Consider the following 21,240-nt stretch of genomic DNA (forward strand, 5'->3'; position numbering starts at 1 on the left):
AGTATAGGAATATTATGATGTTTTTTTCTCAAGTCGCCTGCGACTCCGGTATCATGGTATCGTCCTTATAAGTTATTATTATTTGTTATTATGTTTCTAACTCAGTATTTGTATTTCTAATGAAGCAAGCGTATGAATTCATTTCAAACAGACATTCTGTTAGGACTTGCTTACGTCAATCTTTCTCCACTTGAAAGGTTTTATGAAATGAGCTGCTGTTCCACTGATTTCAATGTTGCCTTAAACATAAAACGTATTGCCAACAAACACATTTCCTAATACCATATAACCTACTTAATTCAAGTAGAGAAGTTAATTAATGATGCTAAGTAAGTATCCTAATTTATCCCCAATTCATCAGAGCATTATTTAAAAGATTGCAGCTAAATATGATAACTTAATCATCAACGATATAGCAGCTTAGAATAAGGATACGCATTCACACTTATTTAGCAGCGAAACATATTATCAAGCAATACCTGTTGAAATCCGAAAATCATTGAAAAAGAGACTTTTAGCAGGAATTAAGCTTTCCTCGTCATACCTTGAATACGTGAAAAGGAATACATCTTTACCGATTGACGGACGTCGGAGAACTCTGTTGTTATTTACGCAACGATTAATGCCCATCAGCTTCACTAATTTCATATTTTTCGGGTTTGCTCAGATATTTATATGATGAAACATTTGGAATATCAAAGCTGCCTTGTATCTTCTGTCGTATATATTGTATTAAGAACATCATCTCGAGTCAATAGATGTAAACAAAAGTCCGCCATGTTCACAGTGAGCGACTCGTGATTTCCAGCTCTCTGGAAAGAGCTAAGATTACTCCAAAAGAGCCAAGCTACAAACTTAAAATCTCTCCGAGGAATTACCCTCGATCTTTTCTCCTACATAAAATGCTACAAGGTGTTTGGGGGAATATCATGGACATTAATTTCACCTAAATGGAAGCGATCAAATCTCGAGACTGGATAGGATGAAAAAATACCTCACCCACCCAATGACCCGTTCTCCATACATTGAACCATGAAGACTAGTGTTGAATTGCTGTATACACCCTAAAACCATACAGTTTCCGAGCACAATCTTTGTGGAGCGAAAGTGGCGCCGCTTGATTTTTTGCAAGACTTTTGCAAATGATAGTACATACGTCACTATCCACACAATATCAGTTTTTCTTCCGTTTTCTATCGCGCATTACTTGGTAGATTACATAATTTGCATTCATTTTTAGTAAAGATTCCTACATAAATAGATAATATTAAATTAATCGCATGCAATAAAAATAATCTAACAGTCATCATCAAAATTTGGCTATACAATCTTAAAATAAAACTAGTTTAACAGGGTAAGATTATCTAACCTTGTACGATAAAATAATATCGAAGTACACCAAATCCAATAGGGACAAATAAGTGCACAGAAAATCAGTGCATACGGATTAATCAATCAGCTTCGTTGTGGGTATTTTGGGACCTGATTTTGTCATTTTATGAATGAATGGTGGATGCATTAAAGCACGTATGGCACTTCCCAATTTAATGGCCAATCTATTGGATATTGAATTGCGGTCCGGGTGACACGCAACAATTTCTAGTCCAATATCCTTTTCACAATATCGGACACAATGTCTTGCCCAATTTTTAATTTAAAACATACTCTACTTTCTCTCGGTCAATCTCCAAAAAAGAAGTCAGTTATGTTGACTCCTAGTGGCCAATAATAGAAGCTCTTTGCAAAAAAATCAGGTTTGACTGTAAAAAATTGTTTTTTTTTCGAAAATTCGGATGGAGTTTCTAAAATGTGGACGAAAGAAGTCGTTTCACTATTGATTGTAGCGTAAAAATCACACGAATGCTTATACAACGTAAAATCATCAAAATACAACGGCGGCAACAAATATTTACACGTGTCGCACGGTATGTAACGACCAATATTTTTAAAAATATTGCACGCCGATTTATTGGAAAATAAATTGGAAAGTGTCATCATACGGGCTTCAGTGGTAGGATCGCCAGACTTCATCTCCTTCTCCAAGTCTTGAAGGTGAGCTGGTGTTTCTTTAAGCCAGCCCACCCTGATCATCCTCCATTCGAGCTGTCATTTAAGTGCTGCTGGTAATCTTCTTATTTTTCTTTCAAGCGAGCATATTGTCATAATTTCATCTCAGGTTTTTTCGACAGTAAATTGAGTATGTGAAGACACTTACAAAAATTAGCATCGTTAAGCTGTGTGAACCACTTAGACGTGGATGACTGGATAGATATTTAGTGATGTTGGTAACATATGTCTTTTCCGAAGGCGCCAACTACAATGCTGACTTGATTTCGACTTCCAATGATGACGAAGGACAACGATCCCATGTGATAAGATGCGAACAACCTCCGAAAGAAGAGACATCTATCGGCTATCGCCGTGGCCGCATGAAAAATATTATTGAAAATGTAAACAAAGGGGAATATTTAACTGGAGGAATATAAAAAAAACATATATTTTTTAAAATATTAACCGAAAATGCATTCAAAAATACTTGCTACGGTAGTAGTAATACGTTTGCGCATAGGCAAAATCTTCGATGGAAATTCCTCGGCACATATTTCCAGTTTACATTAATTTAATATAACATTATGTTTTAAACCACAATTCGACGTAGATTTTCTCTTAATTACGTTTAGGGAAACATTTTTGCCGAACTTTTCCGAATAAAAATGATTTTAACTTCACTACACCTTTGGGCTTACAATTTTGATGTACATATCCTGTTTCTCATGGCAGTTCTTGTATATTTCACCGCCGTTCACGCGGCAGGGTTAGAAATATTACAAATTGAGAACAATTTTGTATGACTGATATTGAATACTTTGTTTTAACTACAATTGATTAGATCTGAGAAAAGAAATTGGTCATTTCTTTTTTTTTTTTTTTGACTTGACAGGTTGCCTTAGAACATTTATAAATATTCATTTATACATTCTTCCTCCGAAAATTAAAAAATCCTCCGCTCCGCCACAGAGCATTAATAAATATTATTTATATTGGATGTAGAAGGCGAGATAAAGTATAATTATAATTTTATGTTCACAGGTACACTCCTAGCAGTCTCCATTCTTTCCTTTTCTGATCCAATACCTTCGCCGTACGAAAGTAGATTTTTGGAATGCGAGAGAAAGGCTCGGGTAAGTATAGACTCTGCAGTCGGTCATCTGCCTGCGCCTATAAGGGCGGTGCAACAATGTCATTCCCAGTCACCATGGCGTGGTTGATGAATGCATTTAAACAGAAAAACACTTTTTTCGAATAGAATGATATGTTCCGACTCGCTTTTGCACGCTTGGGTGGCTGTGTCCCCCAACTTCCCACTGTCCCTATCTGGGATTTTTCTTCCTCATAGAAAAATCTCCCCGGGATGGTGGTAGAAAAATTGCGCACGCATGGTTTCGCTAGGTAGGGCCTCCTCTGCTTCCATAGCATTGGAGTGTTTTAACCCTATTCCACTCCCTTCCAACACTTTCCTTTCCCTGGAGGCGTCGGCGGGCTCCGATCGCGACGGCGCCTCCCTCCTTTTTCCTTCCTCTCCTGCCCCTCCCCGGGTGTCCTGGCGTATAAGCCTCGGGCTTGGTTCCGGGCCCCGGTGCACCACCGCGGTGGTTGTAACCTAGAAGAGCTCCCCTTGAACTCTCATTAGATTCTGTGTCCCCCAACCCCCCCCCCCCCACCCAGAAAAAAGTCTGCGGCTTATTATGGTCCCTATGGAAGGTATTATACTTTTTGTCTGCCATATATGTTACTTAAGAATCGTTTACTTTTAAGTTGGCTAAATTAAATATAAGCAATCTTTCCACTTTCACGTAAAACGAGCCCATGATACGTGGGCTAAGATATGAAAATAAATATTTAAAGAAGATAAACGTTTTTCTGAGGGACTAAAAAAAATAAAATAAATTTCTTCGAGTCTGAGAGAGTCTCTATATTAGCCAATTCTAATACTAAAAAACGTTTAGAGCATGTTCCATTGTAACACTCAATTCATACTTAATATCTTAACATAACGAATTTACGAAATACAATGAACTACAGTTAACTACATTTAAATTGATAATGCATTACATGAAGCGAGTAAACACTGCAAAAACTATAGTTAGAAACACCAGTTTCTGATCAAACTCATCGTAATTTGGATTCATATGGAGCAATGAATATTCCTGTTACTTTACCAAATAAGTTTGATAAATGTAGTTTGATAAATACTATCAACATTGCACCCATTAGTTCGATGAAACAGCATCAAGATCAAACGCATAATAAACCCGATGTAGCGTGAGCCGATGATATATTTTCCACCCAGAAAACCATTTTTCTGATTGAAAATCATAATATTAGGAGCAAAATGTAGGTTTCCTCGAAATAAATACAAAAATATTGGAGAAGAAATGTGCCTTCATAGGGTATTGAACACGGCCCCCCCACGCATAATAACAGACTCTACCGACCAGGCCAATCGGTTGCCAAAATAAATATTAAAAACACGTTAATTAATTATTTTTCAGATTACTCAACCAAATTCTTGAAATATGAATAAGGGGTAACAGCAGTTTCCCTACTTAAGCTTAATAGAGGATAAATTAATATAATTGCGTAGGAACTGATTATTAACATCTACTGTGAATGCGCAAAGTGGAGATCCTTAGCAGGAATTGGGGCTAGTATGACGAATTTTATTGAAAGATTATTTATCATCATCGCGAATGATACCACTTTAGGAATACCTCTCTTTAAAAGTTTAATGAGTAGGGATACACAAACATCTCCTAACATCTTTAAAATCCAATATAATGCGCAATCAAATCATCTGGTGAGTAGCAGATGACAACTTTAGATGAAAAAGACGTTTTAAATGATTTCGATCATTTTTACAGCTAAATAACTCAGTCACTCAATGAAAAGTGATTTTCGTAAGACAAATAATTAAATAAGAAAACCTATAATTGCACTTATCCTCCATAATCTATTATTCACTGCCCTTCATTTTTTACTTAGTAAATTTCCTACCTTATCTTCATTATATTTTCGTTTCAATTCCTTTACCTTCTATTTATTTTTTTTTACTTAGCTTAATTTTAAATGAATTGACGGATATATAATGGAAAATTCAGTGTTTTCATAATTTTCCTGGGGTTTTAGACAATTTTAGAGGAGGACTCTTTGTCGTATCTCGTCTCGTTCACCTCATACATTTGTATGAGTGAGTGAGTGAATGAGTGGTCGTAGCTGGGCTTAATAGCATATAGATAGCGAGAAGTGTCGTGTTATTAAAAAATGGCGAATTCACGGATATTTCGAAAAATTTGAAAGTTTTCCTCCCAATTTTTTTCCTAAAATCGTTGCTACTTGTACTAGTTAAAAAATATAAAATAACAATTCCGACTTCGATGGTGTCTTTCGATGGTGCCAATCACCTCCAAAATAAATGGAAGAGGAAATATTTCTTAATTTTCTATACAACCCTAAAACAAGCGTGTAATAAATTACCCAATTTGAAACCTGAAGGAAATTTTCCCGGGTTTGCCACCGGGTGTGGTTTTGGGTAATTGTTCCCAACGCTTCAACGGCTGAGTCTTGCCATCGTCCGCAGGGGTTGAATACCGCAAAGAATATTCCCCTGTTGAAACGCTGGAAGCAAATACCAAAACTACACCCGGTGGCTAACCCGGGAAAATTTCCTTCAAACTATAAGTCGGAAAAAAATAAAATTCTACAATTCAAAACTGTTTTATAGGCTTTTAATTCAATCGTCCATAGCAGCTTTTCCAAAGTACAGCGAATCCGAAACGCAATTTTGATATTTTTCCGCGTCATCCCAGAGGCTATTAACAGTTCAACTTTCCAAGTGTAGTGACAGCTACCTTTTTAAGTTTAATCAAAATGAGTAAACCACCATAGTTGGGAATAGAAACAAAAATTAACTGATAAATCAAAAGCTAATCCCGGGAAAAAGCAACTTAAGTTTAAAATTACCTTACTAAAATAAAGTGACTGACTAAACTCAAATCGAAAAATGTAAATTTTACGTTAAAAGTTAATACTAAAAATTAAATTTCAGCTGTAGTGGGGGTCGGAAAAAATTACCATTCTACCCAGCGTAAATTGGATACCCAAGGATGGCCTAGAGTCTCCTTAACCCCCCGCCATAAATCCGCCATTGCTATTGATTATTTGAAGCAATAATCATATAGTAAACTTAAATTTTTTTGTTTTCAAAATTAACTCAAGTTTAGAGTTACTTCTCTAAAAAAAATAGGTACTGATTAAAGTTAAATCGAAAAATGTAACTTACACGCCGAAAGTTATTTTATTGATTACTTTAAATAATAATCATAGCTTAAACTTTTAAAAATTTTGTTTTCGCTATTACGATAAATTAGATGCAAACTTCATGGCAGATTGGGTGCCGGGTTTCTTCGTGTTTCGAAATTTTTACTGTCACTCAAGTCAACCTCGCTGATAGCGCGACGTGACTTCTCCGAGTGCATGAACTCGTACGTTCAATAAAAACATCACTATGAATACATTGATTGCCGTTTCGTCATTACCAAGTTTTCGGTGACCGATTTCTTATGTCATAACGCTTTAATATGGATGTAGTGATGTCGCCGGGGAGGTAGTCTTTCCCAGTGGCGCAGCGAGGGGGGGGTTTTGGGGGATAAACACCCCCCCCAGAGCTCACAGAAATTTTTAAGTTAAATCTATTTTACTTAATTGTATTATTATTGCTTATAGAATAGTGTGTGGATTAATAAAAATATCCCTAATAAGACCGTAAAAAAAAGCGGGAGGTGCGGAGGCCTTCCCGGCGGAATAGAATGGTGGGTCACCCCACCGAAACGTCTGCCAAACATTTTTTTAGTGTCTCTTTTTCTGAGTTCCTATGTGTAGTCGTCTTGTTATTTATTTATTCCATCCAAGTGTCACCGCGAGAAGCGTTTTCCTCAAGGACATACTCATTCATTCATTACACGACGACAAATATACAAATTAATTCATAGAGTAGAAAGAAAGGGAAGAATGTAAATTAAAAGAGGAAGAGGAAGGAAAAGAATAGGATTTTTAATAGAATGAAGGGGAGTAGTTCTTCTTGTGAATTGTAGAGGGAAGTGCATAATGTAAGGGGTGGCTCCCGGAATTCTTCTTAATAAAATCCATGGAAACCTACCTTAACCGGTGAATAGTTTAATAACAATAATAGTGTGCAGTCGTCTTGTTATTTATTTATTTCATCTAAGTGCTACCGCAAGATGCGTTATCTTCAAGACCATACTCCTTCATACATTCACTCGACGGCTTAAGCGCAAACATTCGAATAAAATCATACAGTTGGAAAGAAAAGAGAAGCATACAATAGAAAACAGACTTAGGACAACGGTGCTTTGGTAGATGGAAAAAGCAAAATATCAGAGGGTAAATTGGGGCCTAACTGGGGATCCAACCCAGAACCTCCCGGTCGCCAGCCGTGTGCTCTACCAGCTGCGATTACAGGACGCTTAGATTTGCCATGGTTTCGGCGGGGGTTCAGACCATGCAATATAACTTGATTTCGATGGTTCTAGGTCCGGTATGAAATGCCATTTCCAAAAACACATGATAATACCCAGGTCTCGAACTCACGACCTTAGTGCGAAAGATCCACAGAGAAAAAATCATTCGCCTTGACCGGGATCCGGATCCCCCGATTTCCGGTCGAGTGCTTTAGCCAGTTAAGCTACCGAGGCGTCATTCTTCCCTGTGGATATTTTCGGACACTACCGGACAAGGTGTTGCTGGACTGCTGAGCATATGATGCCACAAGCAGTCCAAATCGTGCGCACAGCGCCACAGCCGGAGAGCAGGCTCGGACATAGAACACATATAGGTGTTCGCTCTAGACTAGTTTAAAGTATACCGGGACTAGCCGCGGTGATAACTTTTACGGGAGTCACCCGCAATGCACACTCGTGCGAAAGATCCACAGAGAAAATATCCACAGGGAAGAATGACGCCTCGGTAGCTTAACTGGCTAAAGCACTCGACCGGAAATCGGGGGATCCGGGTTCGAATCCCGGTCAAGGCGAATGATTTTTTCTCTGTGGATCTTTCGCACGAGTGTGCATTGCGGGTGACTCCCGTAAAAGTTATCACCGCGGCTAGTCACGACCTTAGCCTGAGGCTTCGTTTGATCAGACAGGATTTCAAAAATTTTGACTGTGGTGTTTGGTATAAGTTTTCAGAAGAGGTCTCGAGTCTTGATCTTGACTCAAGGTCACCTAATATACTAATCGCAGATTAAAAAAGGTGACCTATACAAGAGAATGTACTGATATATTTTTTCGATTCCGATTCTAACTCCATTCTTTCGAATCGACTTCCATCCCAATTCTAATTCATGCTAACAGGTAGGTTATTACTTTCCAGTAGCATCGATGTCATTTAAATTCAGTATTGTAATGGAATAAAATAACAAAGATAATTAAGTGACCCCAAAACTTATAAAAATAGCGAATTTATGTTCTAGTAATTTTCTCACCTCAGCTGAGCTTCAACAAAAAAATAAACACTTCGACTGCTTCAGACAAACAATTTTTGACTTAATAATTTACAATGCACAATGGCTCAGGTGTGGCCTTTATGCCCCAGTGCTTATTCTTTAGTTTCAAAATATTTATCTTCCTGGAATCGTAATTGATTTTAGGTGATCGATTCTCGATTCCGATCTGTGCCCGAGAATCAGTGGAATCGAGAATCGATATTTGGGATCGATTCATCCCTAGTCTGGACTTATTCATTTTATTCTTGCACAACTACCCTACCATGTTGTATTCTTAGCTAACATTTTATTTTCCGCTTTGTCTGTCAGTGCCCAAATTCAAACAGATGAGCATTATCAAAAATTCAACTGTTTCAATTAACTGAATTTCGTTTCTCCAATATTTTTCACCGCTAACATCAAGTTTCGCTGTCATTCGCAAACCTGCTTTTGGAATGCTGTGATTTTCCTTGCTATCGACGCCAAAAAGTAAGTCCGGGTGAGATGCCCCACCGGGAGAGATGCCCCGATCGTGGTAGTTTAAAAAAAAAACCATCAGATTGCTCTGCTGGTGGTGTCCGTCAATTAGTTTGACAACTAATATCAAGCCTCAAACGTTTCGCGGTGATTCGTTTTTTTAACGCTACTTTAGAACATAATTTCAAGTGAGACTCCGAATTTTCCGCTCTGTTGTAAGGTAGAGCATAATGGTTCTGGTCGGCATCAGTTAAAATGTTTGAATACTTTGAATTAACGGGTAAAAACTTGTAGCAGCATGTTTATCAAATGCCCAAAACCAGTGACAAGTCATCTTAGACCATGTGTTGGCCCGCTGGCTGTAAGGGCAACTCTCCCGTACTAAAAGGAGAGACAAGAGAAGAGAAGAAAAGAGAGAAAAGAGAGAAAGGAGAGCCCCAACTGCCCTCGGGATAGATGCCCCAGTGCTATCTTAAGGTATAGATGCCCTACCTGTATTGTTTTCAATTGATTATAACCAATACGATAGAAGCAGTGGCTGATCTGTCGGGGAGATCTATGGGGGGATAAATTGCACTATTTAGAGGGCAATTTATCCCCCCCATTTATTTGGATGACAATTTACACTAATTAGAATGGTAATTTTTTCCGACCCTCACTACTGCTGGAATTTTTAACCCCACTTAGCCCCCCCTTGTCCTTATCCTGGATCCGCCACTGGATAGAAGTAATATTATTAAGTACGTCAATAGAAGAGAGCTAAAGTGAAAAGTGCCTCCTAATTTTTTAATTGCTTTGATACAGTCTGATTCGTGGAGACGGGTATGGAGACAATCTCCACAATTATCGAATCTGTTTATTAGAGCTTTTTATGCCATGCCCCTTGCAATCTTAGCCCATGACTCATTGCCTAAAGCATAGACAAATCAGCAAGGTCCCTTTGGCTACAAAATAAATAATTATAGAACCATTAGCAACAGATTAATCATCATCTTCTAAAGGTAATCACTTGTTGTAGATGGCACATCTCTCTTCTCAGCACTGCCTCCTTCTGACCAGCGTAATATTTAAATCCCATCTCCATTAGTGATTGACTAAGTCGTTCGTTTAGGTGATGTCGATCATTGCTCACTATTCACTTGAGTGGTACAATCGATTGTTTTTTTTTAATTCATTTTAGATCATGCCGAAGAGCAATTTAAAGAACCTCTCACGAGGCTGAAAGCAGGTGATAGCGGAATAAGTGAGGCTGTGAGGTCCTTCTAGTGCCCCCTCGGACTCTTCACCGATGCAGGAGGAGGGTAATGCAAGAAAAAGTTTCTTTAGGTCCATTTGGCATGGAGCAGGAAAAGCGACTCGTCAGTCATAATCAACGCCTGGAAAAATATGGGTTTACACCTGATTGAGAGACTAGTATATCAATAGCCTATCAGTTTGCTGAAAAGATAGTCCTTCAATGTAGAACTGAAGATGTCGGTTATAACAGAAAAGATATTAACATCCAGCGGAGGAGATGAGGCCAAGAGCCACGTCAAACTAGGGACATAAAAATGCATAGAGATGATAGAACCATGCTATCTAGAACGCTTAATAGCTCATGATGGAAGAGGCAAAAACAATCGTCAACAGAGAAAGTTACGCGAAAGACATTCTAAAATTAGAAGACAGATCTTCATCATCATCTCTATTCAACAATCCTAAGATTTGTATGACGCAGTTCTCCACTCAGTTCTCCCATCAGCTAATCTTTCTACACCTACGTATTTCTTCTCTTCCACATCCTTCTTTACTTGTTCCATATATTTCATTCGAGGTCTTCTTTTATCGCTCTTAACATGTACGAGTCCCTTGACGATTGTAACGACGATATATACGTTGACATGAGGAAAATATTCACTAGGACTCACATCGATATTCATTTTATTGAATGCATAGGTATAGCTACAAGTAGGCTGTCGCCTAGTGCCAACATAAGGATTAAAATTTAAGTGAATGAAAAGCCTACCCATAAGCAAAGTGAAGGAACAGAAAATAAACCAAAACAACATTAAAAAATACACTAACACGTGCATTATACTACTAATATATGATAGTTGAACTAAATTCCAACTCCCCCTGATGAATCATCAACCAAGACTCGAGGAAGACTTACTCGAGAAATTTTAATGTTCGCGGAGAAGATCTTCAAAAATTCTTCAGGTACTTAGGTCATTCCATTCTTTTATTCCTCTATACCGGAGGGATTCCTTCATAATTTTTGCTTTCTGTTTCTTGAACTTAATTGAAGGGTGACTTCCGCTTTTGACCAATTTCCTTCCATTCCCGCTCTTTTATAAACGCTTTGTAGACCCAACATCTCAATACCATAAAAGTCACTTATGACCACTGACTGATTCATATGAATGTTTCGGGTGAAAGAGACGAAATGTATACCAATACTCATATAATCGACGCTTTCTAAAATCGTCTGAAACCCTCGAAATACTAGATTTTCCATCTATTGCAGAGGGCAATTTTCTATTTAAACCATTATTGTCTGGGGTGAGCTCTATTCTTACACTTGTAAATAATTCCTGTGGTCAACAATTATATACTTATTATGTATGTACTTATATAGAAATTTTTAAATATTAACAATGCTCATTTAAAGAAATCAGTCGATGTCTTTTGAGATTCTCTTGTGGTGTTATTATTATGTTTTTTTGTCTCATTTCTTTCATCAAAAATAGATTGTTACCTTTTTGAACTGACTCTATACAAGCATGTCATAATTCACTGGATTCGAAGATTAAACAATGTCAACTTTTGAAATATTCTACGAAAAAATGTCAGTGCCTTTCTCTCCAAAATTTCGTGAAAGTTTGTGCTAGGAATTGTTAAGAGTCATGAATAATGTGTTCCTTTCAAATCAACGTTATCTAAAATGTATACTAATTTAAAGGTGGTGTGACAAAGGTTTCCCGTCATTCCGTATTGAGTCTGACAGCGTGCACATATTTCCTCATCTGAATTCAGTCAAAACATCTCTCTGTTAGAGAGGTTCCTAGATTCTCACTTATAGAGGATTTCGAGGGTTAAAATGAGTGCGCCATGCAATTAGTTTCACTTATAGTGGTCTCCCACGTATCAAGTTCTCGCTTATCCAGGTTTGACTGTAAATACTAAGATACTCGCGAGATGGAGTGGAATTCGTCCAAAATGAAAATGTAATCTCAACGTCCAAAATGAAAATGTAATGAGACATGTCAAGGTACTATTTTCTACAAAAGTTACTACTATATTCGAGCACGGTTTCTATGTTCACAAGTGGTAAGAGCCTCCCCTGGCGAGTGTTTAGAGTAATCAATTATTGGTTCTCCTTAATTTCAATGGTTTTCATAACAAACACCTTAACTTACTACAGCCAACGCTACTACATCTACAGTGTGGTTTTTAAGTAATAACACAGAAATCCTGATCGAATAAATGGTTTTATTTGTAGAAAATTAAGTAAAGTAAGTAAACAAGAGTAGAAGAAAAGCCTCGTGAAAACCATGATGACAAAACGAAACAGCCTAAAGGCCTTATCTTGTGACATGACGGCCTGATGAAGACAGTCGTCGAGGGATAAATAGATAACAAAAACGGCAAAGGAAGACCTCGAATGAAAAATATGGAACAGATAAAGAAGGGCGTGAAAGAGATGAAATATGAAAAGATAAGCTGATATGAGAATTGAGTGGAGAGCTGCATCAAACTAACCTTAGGATTGTTGAACAGTGATGATACCTTTGTTGCCTCCATACTATGTAGGCACCTCTTAACCACCTTGATTGCCAAAAGGGTCCATACTGTCGTTCTATAGAGAAAATTTTGTTATACAGTTAAAGATTTATGTTATAAATTGTACTATGTTCGCATACGTGATTAAATCACTACAAAAAGCAGCAAAATCGTAAATGACAACACAAAGACTAGGGCGTTGTAAATTCCTAATTTCGCCAATTAATTTATTCTTAAACTTTTCCCTTGATTGCCGCAAAACCTTTCAACCCTAGAGCGAAGGACGTGCAATTCATGGGGAATACATGTTCTTTAGAGAAATTTAATTTTACTTGAAAGATATGTCTTCGGAGTAATCATTCATGGCACCAGATGACAGGGGCGCAGCTAGGAATTAAGGCTATGGGGTGTTTCAGTCGCAACTAATACTGGGGGGAGCAGAGGTGTGGCATACCTGCTAGGGTATGCGGGAAGCCCTCTGCCAGAAATAAATTAAGATAAATGGTTCAAAATGGTGATTTTTACAGCCTTCTGAGGGATATTTTAATTATCCTCACACTATTCTATGCGTAATATTAATTCAATTAAGTAAAACGAGCGTACTGCGCCCGCTCCCAGCGGGCTTCCCCCGCTCTCTTCAATAAAGGTCCACAGAGGGATAGGCGCGTTTCTTATTTTAAAATGTAGAAAAAAGGCAAGATCTTATGTACAAATATAATTGGAATGTTCATGTACAAATTGAGGTCAGAGGACCTCTTTGAACACAGCATTGGATGTAATTACACTATTCCTCTGCTAAACCCACATGATAACTCATACTTACGTATCAACAGGAGACTTGAATGTGGAATCAGCCGCATTTTGATAAAAGTTATTTAAAGAATACGAGATATTGTCTCCATGTCTCTGGGTTTCACCGCGTGGGTTTTCTTTGTGACGACAGTTTCTCCGGTATTCCAACCTGCGTCTGCATCGACCTGAAGACGCCGGTTGGAATACCGGAGAAACTGTCATCACAAAGAAAATCCACGCGGTGAAACCCAGAAACATGTAGACATCATCTAGACAACGCCGCGGAAAACTACGAATCAATTTAATGCGAGATATTGTTGCAAATGAACAAATGTATCAGTTTGTGCGCCGTTAACGTCAGGAATATTCACAGGTTTTTTTATTATTATTATTTAAAAACCAATTTTAGGAAACAATAGCAATATTTAGGAAGTAAAATATGCCGTCGCATGTTCTCTGATAAATTCTGTGCATTTTGGTACCTCATCTGTAGAGTTTGGTTGCGTATAAGTTGAGAAAAGGGTATCTATACAGTAGAAATAACATAGAAGATAGATTAAACTTCAAAATTTCTGTGAGCTCTGGGGGGAGGGTCCCCCCCCCCCCCCAGAAATCCTCCACCCTCGCCGCGCAACTGCAAGATGATGCTTGTTGCAAATCTCGCTTTGATAGGAGAGAACGAAATGAGGTATGGAGAAGGATCAAAAAATTTCGCTGACGTGCTGGTAGTTAGGAAGATTTTTTTTCATCGACTATCGTCTCGTCATGTCTAAAGGCCGTTTTACGTGAGGTGCGGAATTGCGCAGGTTAGAGCTGCATTAATTTCTAAAATGGCGTGGAACTGTGCGAATGCATGAACGAAATTAGAACAGGGGCTATTTTGCCGTCTCGCATCCACGCATTCTCGCATGTGTTCTAGCAATTCACCGCTTTACACGATGCAATTTTGATTGCGCCTTCGCACGTACGTCAGATTACGCAATTCCCTGTACCGTGTAATTTGCAGTCCATGGACATGACAGACAGATACCTACACTATGACTAGTTACAGAATGTCCAATGGCCAAATAAGAAAAATTCTCGTGAGTAAACACAATATTCCTCTTCTGCTATGTCCGTGGACATATACATATCATGTCCGTACACAGCACAGAAGTAAAAATAAAAAAATGTAAATATCAATAACGATCTCTCCCACTTACGTCATTAGATTGTATGATTGATAAACTGTAGTTTCACAATTTTAGTTCTTAATAAACAAAAATTATTTTTTTCCTGTATAAAATGTACGTTTTTGGAAATTGACCCATTTACAGCTTGAAAGAATGAAGTTTGAATTAAATACTCATTTAGAGCAGGTATCTGCTAAAGTTCCCTTCCGGCCCAGTGTTTGCTTTGAAGCAACATGTTATCGAATCTACATGTATGAGGGAAATTTGAAAAAAATCGACATATCGTAGGTATCGAAGTTTTCTTGGGATTATATTTACGCAAACCAATTACAAAAATTTTAATAAAATTCACGGTTCGGTCTTAAAGGGTTAATTGCGTAAGTGCATCATAAAAATGGCAATGAAGCCGGTGGTAGAGCTCAGACTAGGACCTCTTTTTTTCTCCTAGCCTCCAAATGTCTCCAAATTGGAGTTCCTGGAGTCCAACCTATACTCGCATGCACTTTCAGCTTACGGTCAAACTATATGAGTGTCAATGGTACGCTGAAAGCTTAGTGGACGGATTAACTTAGACCCAAAGCTGTGACATACGCCATAACTTTAAGTAGTGCTATTCACTTCTTTCCTATTACTTGTGATATGGGATGAAGAATTTTATGTTTCAGGAAGCGAAAAGGAATTTTGAAATTTGCTGTGAAAGAGACATAAACAATGAGGCAATCAATGAAACCATCAGAATATTTGGCAATAGCAATTGCAGCACTTGCACCCATTTATGCAGGTAGGATGCATGCTTTATTTTATTGGAATGCTATTTTTTAAATTGTAACTAAAAACTTCCAAATACTCATATACACAATAATTAAATTAATCTTGTGTATAAAAATAGCATACCTTTGATCTTAACCATTTTTTATCGTCTTTCCATTAGCATTTTTTCCTTTGCTTTCTCATGAGGAACTATGATATAGTTATTGACTACTTTTATATTTCATTGATCATGGTGTTGAGCCATTGACTTTCAGTCATTTAGCTGATACATAAGTTTTACTTAGTCCTGAGAATGTTCAAATAAAGGAGCAAAAAGTTGGCCGTAAAAGTTGATGAATTTTTATCTAAATGACAAAACCTCTATAACTCATCCCCAACCTTTTTCCGGAGACTATTTCGCTATGATAAACCTTATTATTTACTTTAAATAGATATGATGACATTTTAATATGGGTAAATATTGTTCTAAATTTTAAAAATATGCGATAAATTTTAATTTCACTATAATGAGCTGTATGGCACCAAGCTACTCACACTTGCTATCTGTTCATTTCCAGTGGGAAATACCAATATAAGTTAACCAGTAGTGTCTTGCCAACAAATATTACATCAACACATTAAAATATTTAATTCTTAAAACCCTTTCATGAAGAAATGAACACGCAGATGATATTATTTATAAGAAAAACAGCTATTCTTATCAAAAATAAATAATATTCCTCTTCCAAGGAGAGATAAAGTTTTCGACTACTTTGTTTAAATTTAAATAATTCTGGTCTCTATGAAGAAGTTATCGAAATAAACTTTCTAACTTGGGCTCATTCCCCAGCTGATGTGAGTCAATCGATTAGAATTAATCTACCCACATTCGTTTATTATATTTATAATTGTGTAAAACTCTCAATCATTATCCCCTCAATAAATAATTATCCCTTCTTGAATCTCATCCTCGTTGACTACCTCTGGATCTCAAATAATGTTCATCTAAGCCGGCTTTCGCAATGTTTTTCCAATTTATCTCTTGAAAAAATTTCAACTGTGCAACCGAATTAGACTAAATAATCTCACACGTCGAATCAACAAAGGCTCAGCTATCTTGAATAAAATGTCCGGTTTGAGATTCAGTTCATTAAAATGCAACTTCTATTTGATGAATGTAAGTGTAATAATAAATCCTTATTATTTTTAGAAAGAAGGATGAGGTGAGCAAATGCTATTGGAAAATGACAGAAGAAATCGCAACATTGTCAAATAAATCTGTGGTCATGATGCCTTTCTTGAGAAACATCTTTGATGAAACCTACTCAGCTGTTTGCGAAAATGACGCAGAAATAATGCGAGGTAACGTATTAATTTGTGCCTTCTCAGAGTATTTTGATTTTAAGTTGACTCTTCACTTCAATCCAATGTGAGCAAGTACGTCTTCGAAATTAATCAACATCCCAAAACCATGATGCTAGAGGAACAAACCGACTTTTGTTATATTCAAACCCTTTAATCAAACTCTGCGGGGAATCGGCAATATCGACGAGTAGGACACAAACAAAATGAAGAAATATATTTCTGTTATTGTTGGGGTGGGGGAAGCAAATGTGGATGGGGCAAAGGTGATGATGAGGAATAGAAATAGGAAATAAAATTTATTATCCCGGGATAATTGTGATCATTAAGAACATACATAATAATAGATATAGTAGAGTAAGAAGTATTACAAAAAAGATGAAGATTTACATGAAATATCGATGTCACATAATTCGACTTAATATATGACAAAATAGAACAAAAAATTAATAGTTATATATAATTATTACTAAGAAAAACGTATGAATACTCCTAAAAATATCTGATTTTATTGACTTTAGCATAATATTAGGTTAACATACAGTATTCAGTCCAATAGTAACAATATTTCATAGTATTTCTTTTTGAATTGACTTGCATTTTTAAGAGTAAGAATAAGGAATGAGTTCATACTCTGTACTTAACAAACAAACACGCTAGCCAAATACCAATTAGTCCACATGTACGAACACAAGAGCACGGTAAAAGACCAACAAGGTCACAAAAGAGGACATTTTCAGAGGAGAAAGAAATGGCGTATCACTCATGGATGAAGGGACCTTTGAAGAAGGCTGATCCAGCAACGCCTGAATTAAAAATGTTCTCCTAATTTCACCGAAATTTCATATTTTAAAATCAATGCTGAGCAATTTGGTTCAAATTTTATACTTTTAGCACCAATAATTTTGGAGATTCAGCTTGCCACTACTACCGGAACCTCTAAGCGTCAACAATTCAATAAATATTTTTAAATTCACATTTTAATGCCAAAAAAGTTAGTAAATATATACCTACGATTTTCGCAAAATACACACGTTTTCATACAAAATCACGCTAGGATATCAAAGAAAACATTTTTGAAAAAATGTCATTAGAAACATGATTGTCAATTAAAAACAGCCAAAAAATAAATTATAATAAATAACAAAAAGGGTACGTTTACTATTGCACTTACAGCTGGTACCATACTTCACTGCTAGGTGCTAGCTCATACAACAGCGGTGAGAAAAAATCCAACACATGGTCGTTCAACAAGAATTTTTTGTCTGGGGATTACAAATTTCAATTATTTCTAGCCTATCCAATTTCCCCCCATAATTTAGAAATGCAAAATAAACGGCTTAGGATCATTGTGATGACCATATTCTAATAGCTGCTAAGCGAAAATGGTGTACACTACCTTTTCTATACACTTACATTTTTTTTTATTCAAATGTCCGTGTTTCTATTCCCGGTCCAAGGAAATGATTTCCCACGCCAGTTAATAGGAATTTTACCGACGATCAAGTTGCCATCATTGAATTATACAACAGGACCGTAAGGGGTAAATATAATAGAGTGGGCAGAGGGGGCTCAGCCCCCATCCGGAATAAGGATCCATAAAGGTACGTCACTAATCCACACATTGGTTACATTGCGTCACGGAGGGCGACAGTCAGCGGATTAGCCGATTATTAGAAATCGTATTTGACACGCCGGCGACTGCAGCTCCTCAGATGACCTTTCAAATTTCCTCACAGAGCCTTAAGGCTTTTTTTTCCAGATCTTTCTGTTAATTCAAGACATATTTATCGAATAGAAGGTCCTTACTCTACGCTAGTTAGTTCTACGCGCGTTGGTTGTCGCTTGTAGGATCTATTAAAAAATTTACGTCGTGGAAGCATTACAAAACCGACACATGTTTCAGAAGCTAAAAGCAAAGGCACAATCGACGTGAAATTCACACATGGAAGATAATCACATGGGACATAATCTACATAGCGACGTGCCTTCTGGGATAAATGACTATCGTTGAGCGCAAAACTGAATCCAAGCAACAGCGAATGTAAACAAAATCATCATATGTATTGTAACATAATGTAAACAAGCCACCATGTTGTTTGTTTGAATAATTTAAAATTAACAATGGTAGTGAGGAGGCAAGAATGGTAGTGAGGGACGCGGAAAGGAAATACACAAGCGGGAGTCTTGGGTTGAGAGAGGTACGCATAAGACGTGTCTTATAAGATCGGCAGAATAAGAAAAAAAGAGAGAACGCAAAGAATAAGGAGGCGCCCACAAGAGAGAGAACCGATAGAAGGAAGGACGCGTGAATAAAAAAAAAGGTGGAGAAAGATCGAGAGAGGGATCGTCGAGGAAGATATCAGGCAGAGAGTGGAGTTGAGGAGTACTGTACCAGCCGGCAGTGTTTGAGTGGAGACGCGAGCAGTGAACCCGATAAGTAGACTTGAATGATTATTATAAATACACAAGGGGAAGAGTTAAAAGCCCATTGGAATATAAATGGAAGTTATACAATCTGTTTGTTATGATGATCGATTGTAAATTGGGCCCAATTAGTCTTATTTCATGATATTCTGAATATAAAAGTGTAAAAGTGATATTTTGTGCATTTTATTTTAATAATTAAGTGTGTTTCTATACCCTAAGATAACACGAAACCAAACAAATAGTAGGTGAGTAGTGCTACATAAATTGGTAGTGTTACAGTATCGGTAATTAAATGTTATGCTCGGATAAAAGGACTGAGACGTAGCGATGCATTTTGGACTTCTATAAGTTTTTTTGGATTACATTCCATTCTTTATATTTATAAGTCTCTAAGCCCCGAAAATGTTATATATAAAGCGCACACAGAAAAATAAAATATTTATCTTTAAAATCTAATAAATCTTCTCCAGCGGATGAAGATTTTTTCAGAAATATTCTCTCCATGTGTCCATTATAGTTGCCGATAGGTGTCTACCATTGTCTGTAATATCCTGATTGATCCGTGAACGGGAAATGTGAGGAGGTGAATGTTGGCTGTGTTTCACGCAAGCGTTCATGTTCACATTGGTAGTATCCGTATTCATGCTAGCGTATCAGCCCACATGCTCACGTTGATTGGTTTCCAGCCTTAAAACATAAATTTCATGCTATGAATAATAATAATATTAATAATTAAACGTCTTTATTGGGCAAAATTGGGACTAGAAAGTCCCATATTCCATCTAACCTCTCGTCAAACATGAAATATATGCAGTTAAATACATTCATGTTGCTCATGAAATTACATGCAGAGAAATTACATTAAGAGACATTCGATTTTCAATCAACAAATAACATTATAAGTTTAAAAAGTTACCGTTTACCATGTGTAAAAAGATGTTAGCAAACGTGGGAAAAACCTAAGGATATTGACTGTCATCCTAATTGGAAAAAACCCACTGCAGGAAAACGTCCACAAAAATAAGGGGGACGTGAAAAACCTGCGAAAACCCGAAAAAAATAAACGGTTTATTCTGAGACAAGTAATAGGTATCACTGCTGAAAACGGGGTTGGTTCCTTATCAATGAATTTTGTACTCTTGAACAAAATTATGGAATGTTGTTCAAGTATGCCGGGACTACTGTCGGCGTCAAAATGATGTGCCGCTGTATTTTGCAAATTTATATATCGACTTCAGTTCATGACATAATAATGAATACTGCGTCATTTAGAAGGAAATTTTATTCTTAATCCTGATTTATTTTTTTGTTTTATGAAAAATTCAAAAATCAAGACAAGATCAATTTCAGATCAATTGAAACACTATCTTGTCCTACAGTTAAACCCAAAGAAAAAATAAAATTGACAGTAACACTTCTTAATTTATTTGAAATTTTTCTATGATCCGAGAATACTTGATTTTTATGTAATATAGATAATAGTATATGGGTACTAAAAAATACGTCGGAGCTAACGAATGCAGCGTTGTCACGTCTTGCACGCAAAACTTTGCTTGCTGGTAACCGTCGCTGGCCCGGCGCGGCCACGTTTGACAACATGGCATTAATAGTAGTTATTAATATTCACAAATATCAATATTTTTATTGATTATGGATCATAGAAATTTTTCAAATAAATTAAGAAGTGTTTATATTAATTTTATTTTTTCTTTCGGGGTAAATGGTAGGACTAGATAGTGTTTAAACATTTTCGCTATTTTACAACAAAATGTGTGTTCTTAAAATACTAAAAAGCCATACTATTAATCTACATTAATGTTTGCAACTTGTTGTGGTAGATATGTGGTAGGCGAAGTAGTTTTCCCTATATTGAGAGTCAAACTTCATGAAGTTGACAAAACGGCTTATTTTATGGTGAACGGAGTCATTTAT

At 36.8% G+C, this 21,240-nt stretch overlaps 1 protein-coding gene across 1 annotated transcript in view; it reads left to right on the forward strand.

Annotated features, from left to right (window-relative positions):
- The window catches only part of LOC124174132, a 33,858-nt gene that overhangs the window by 3,889 nt on the left and 8,729 nt on the right, over nucleotides 1–21,240 (forward strand). The window contains exons 2-4 of the mRNA XM_046553253.1: nucleotides 3,091–3,182; nucleotides 15,432–15,547; nucleotides 16,727–16,878. Of these exons, the coding sequence (XP_046409209.1) occupies nucleotides 3,091–3,182; nucleotides 15,432–15,547; nucleotides 16,727–16,878 (360 nt within the window). The remainder of the gene's footprint in view (nucleotides 1–3,090; nucleotides 3,183–15,431; nucleotides 15,548–16,726; nucleotides 16,879–21,240) is intronic.

The sequence above is a fragment of the Ischnura elegans genome, chromosome 2, assembly GCF_921293095.1.
Source record: "Ischnura elegans chromosome 2, ioIscEleg1.1, whole genome shotgun sequence".
NCBI lineage: Eukaryota > Metazoa > Arthropoda > Insecta > Odonata > Coenagrionidae > Ischnura > Ischnura elegans.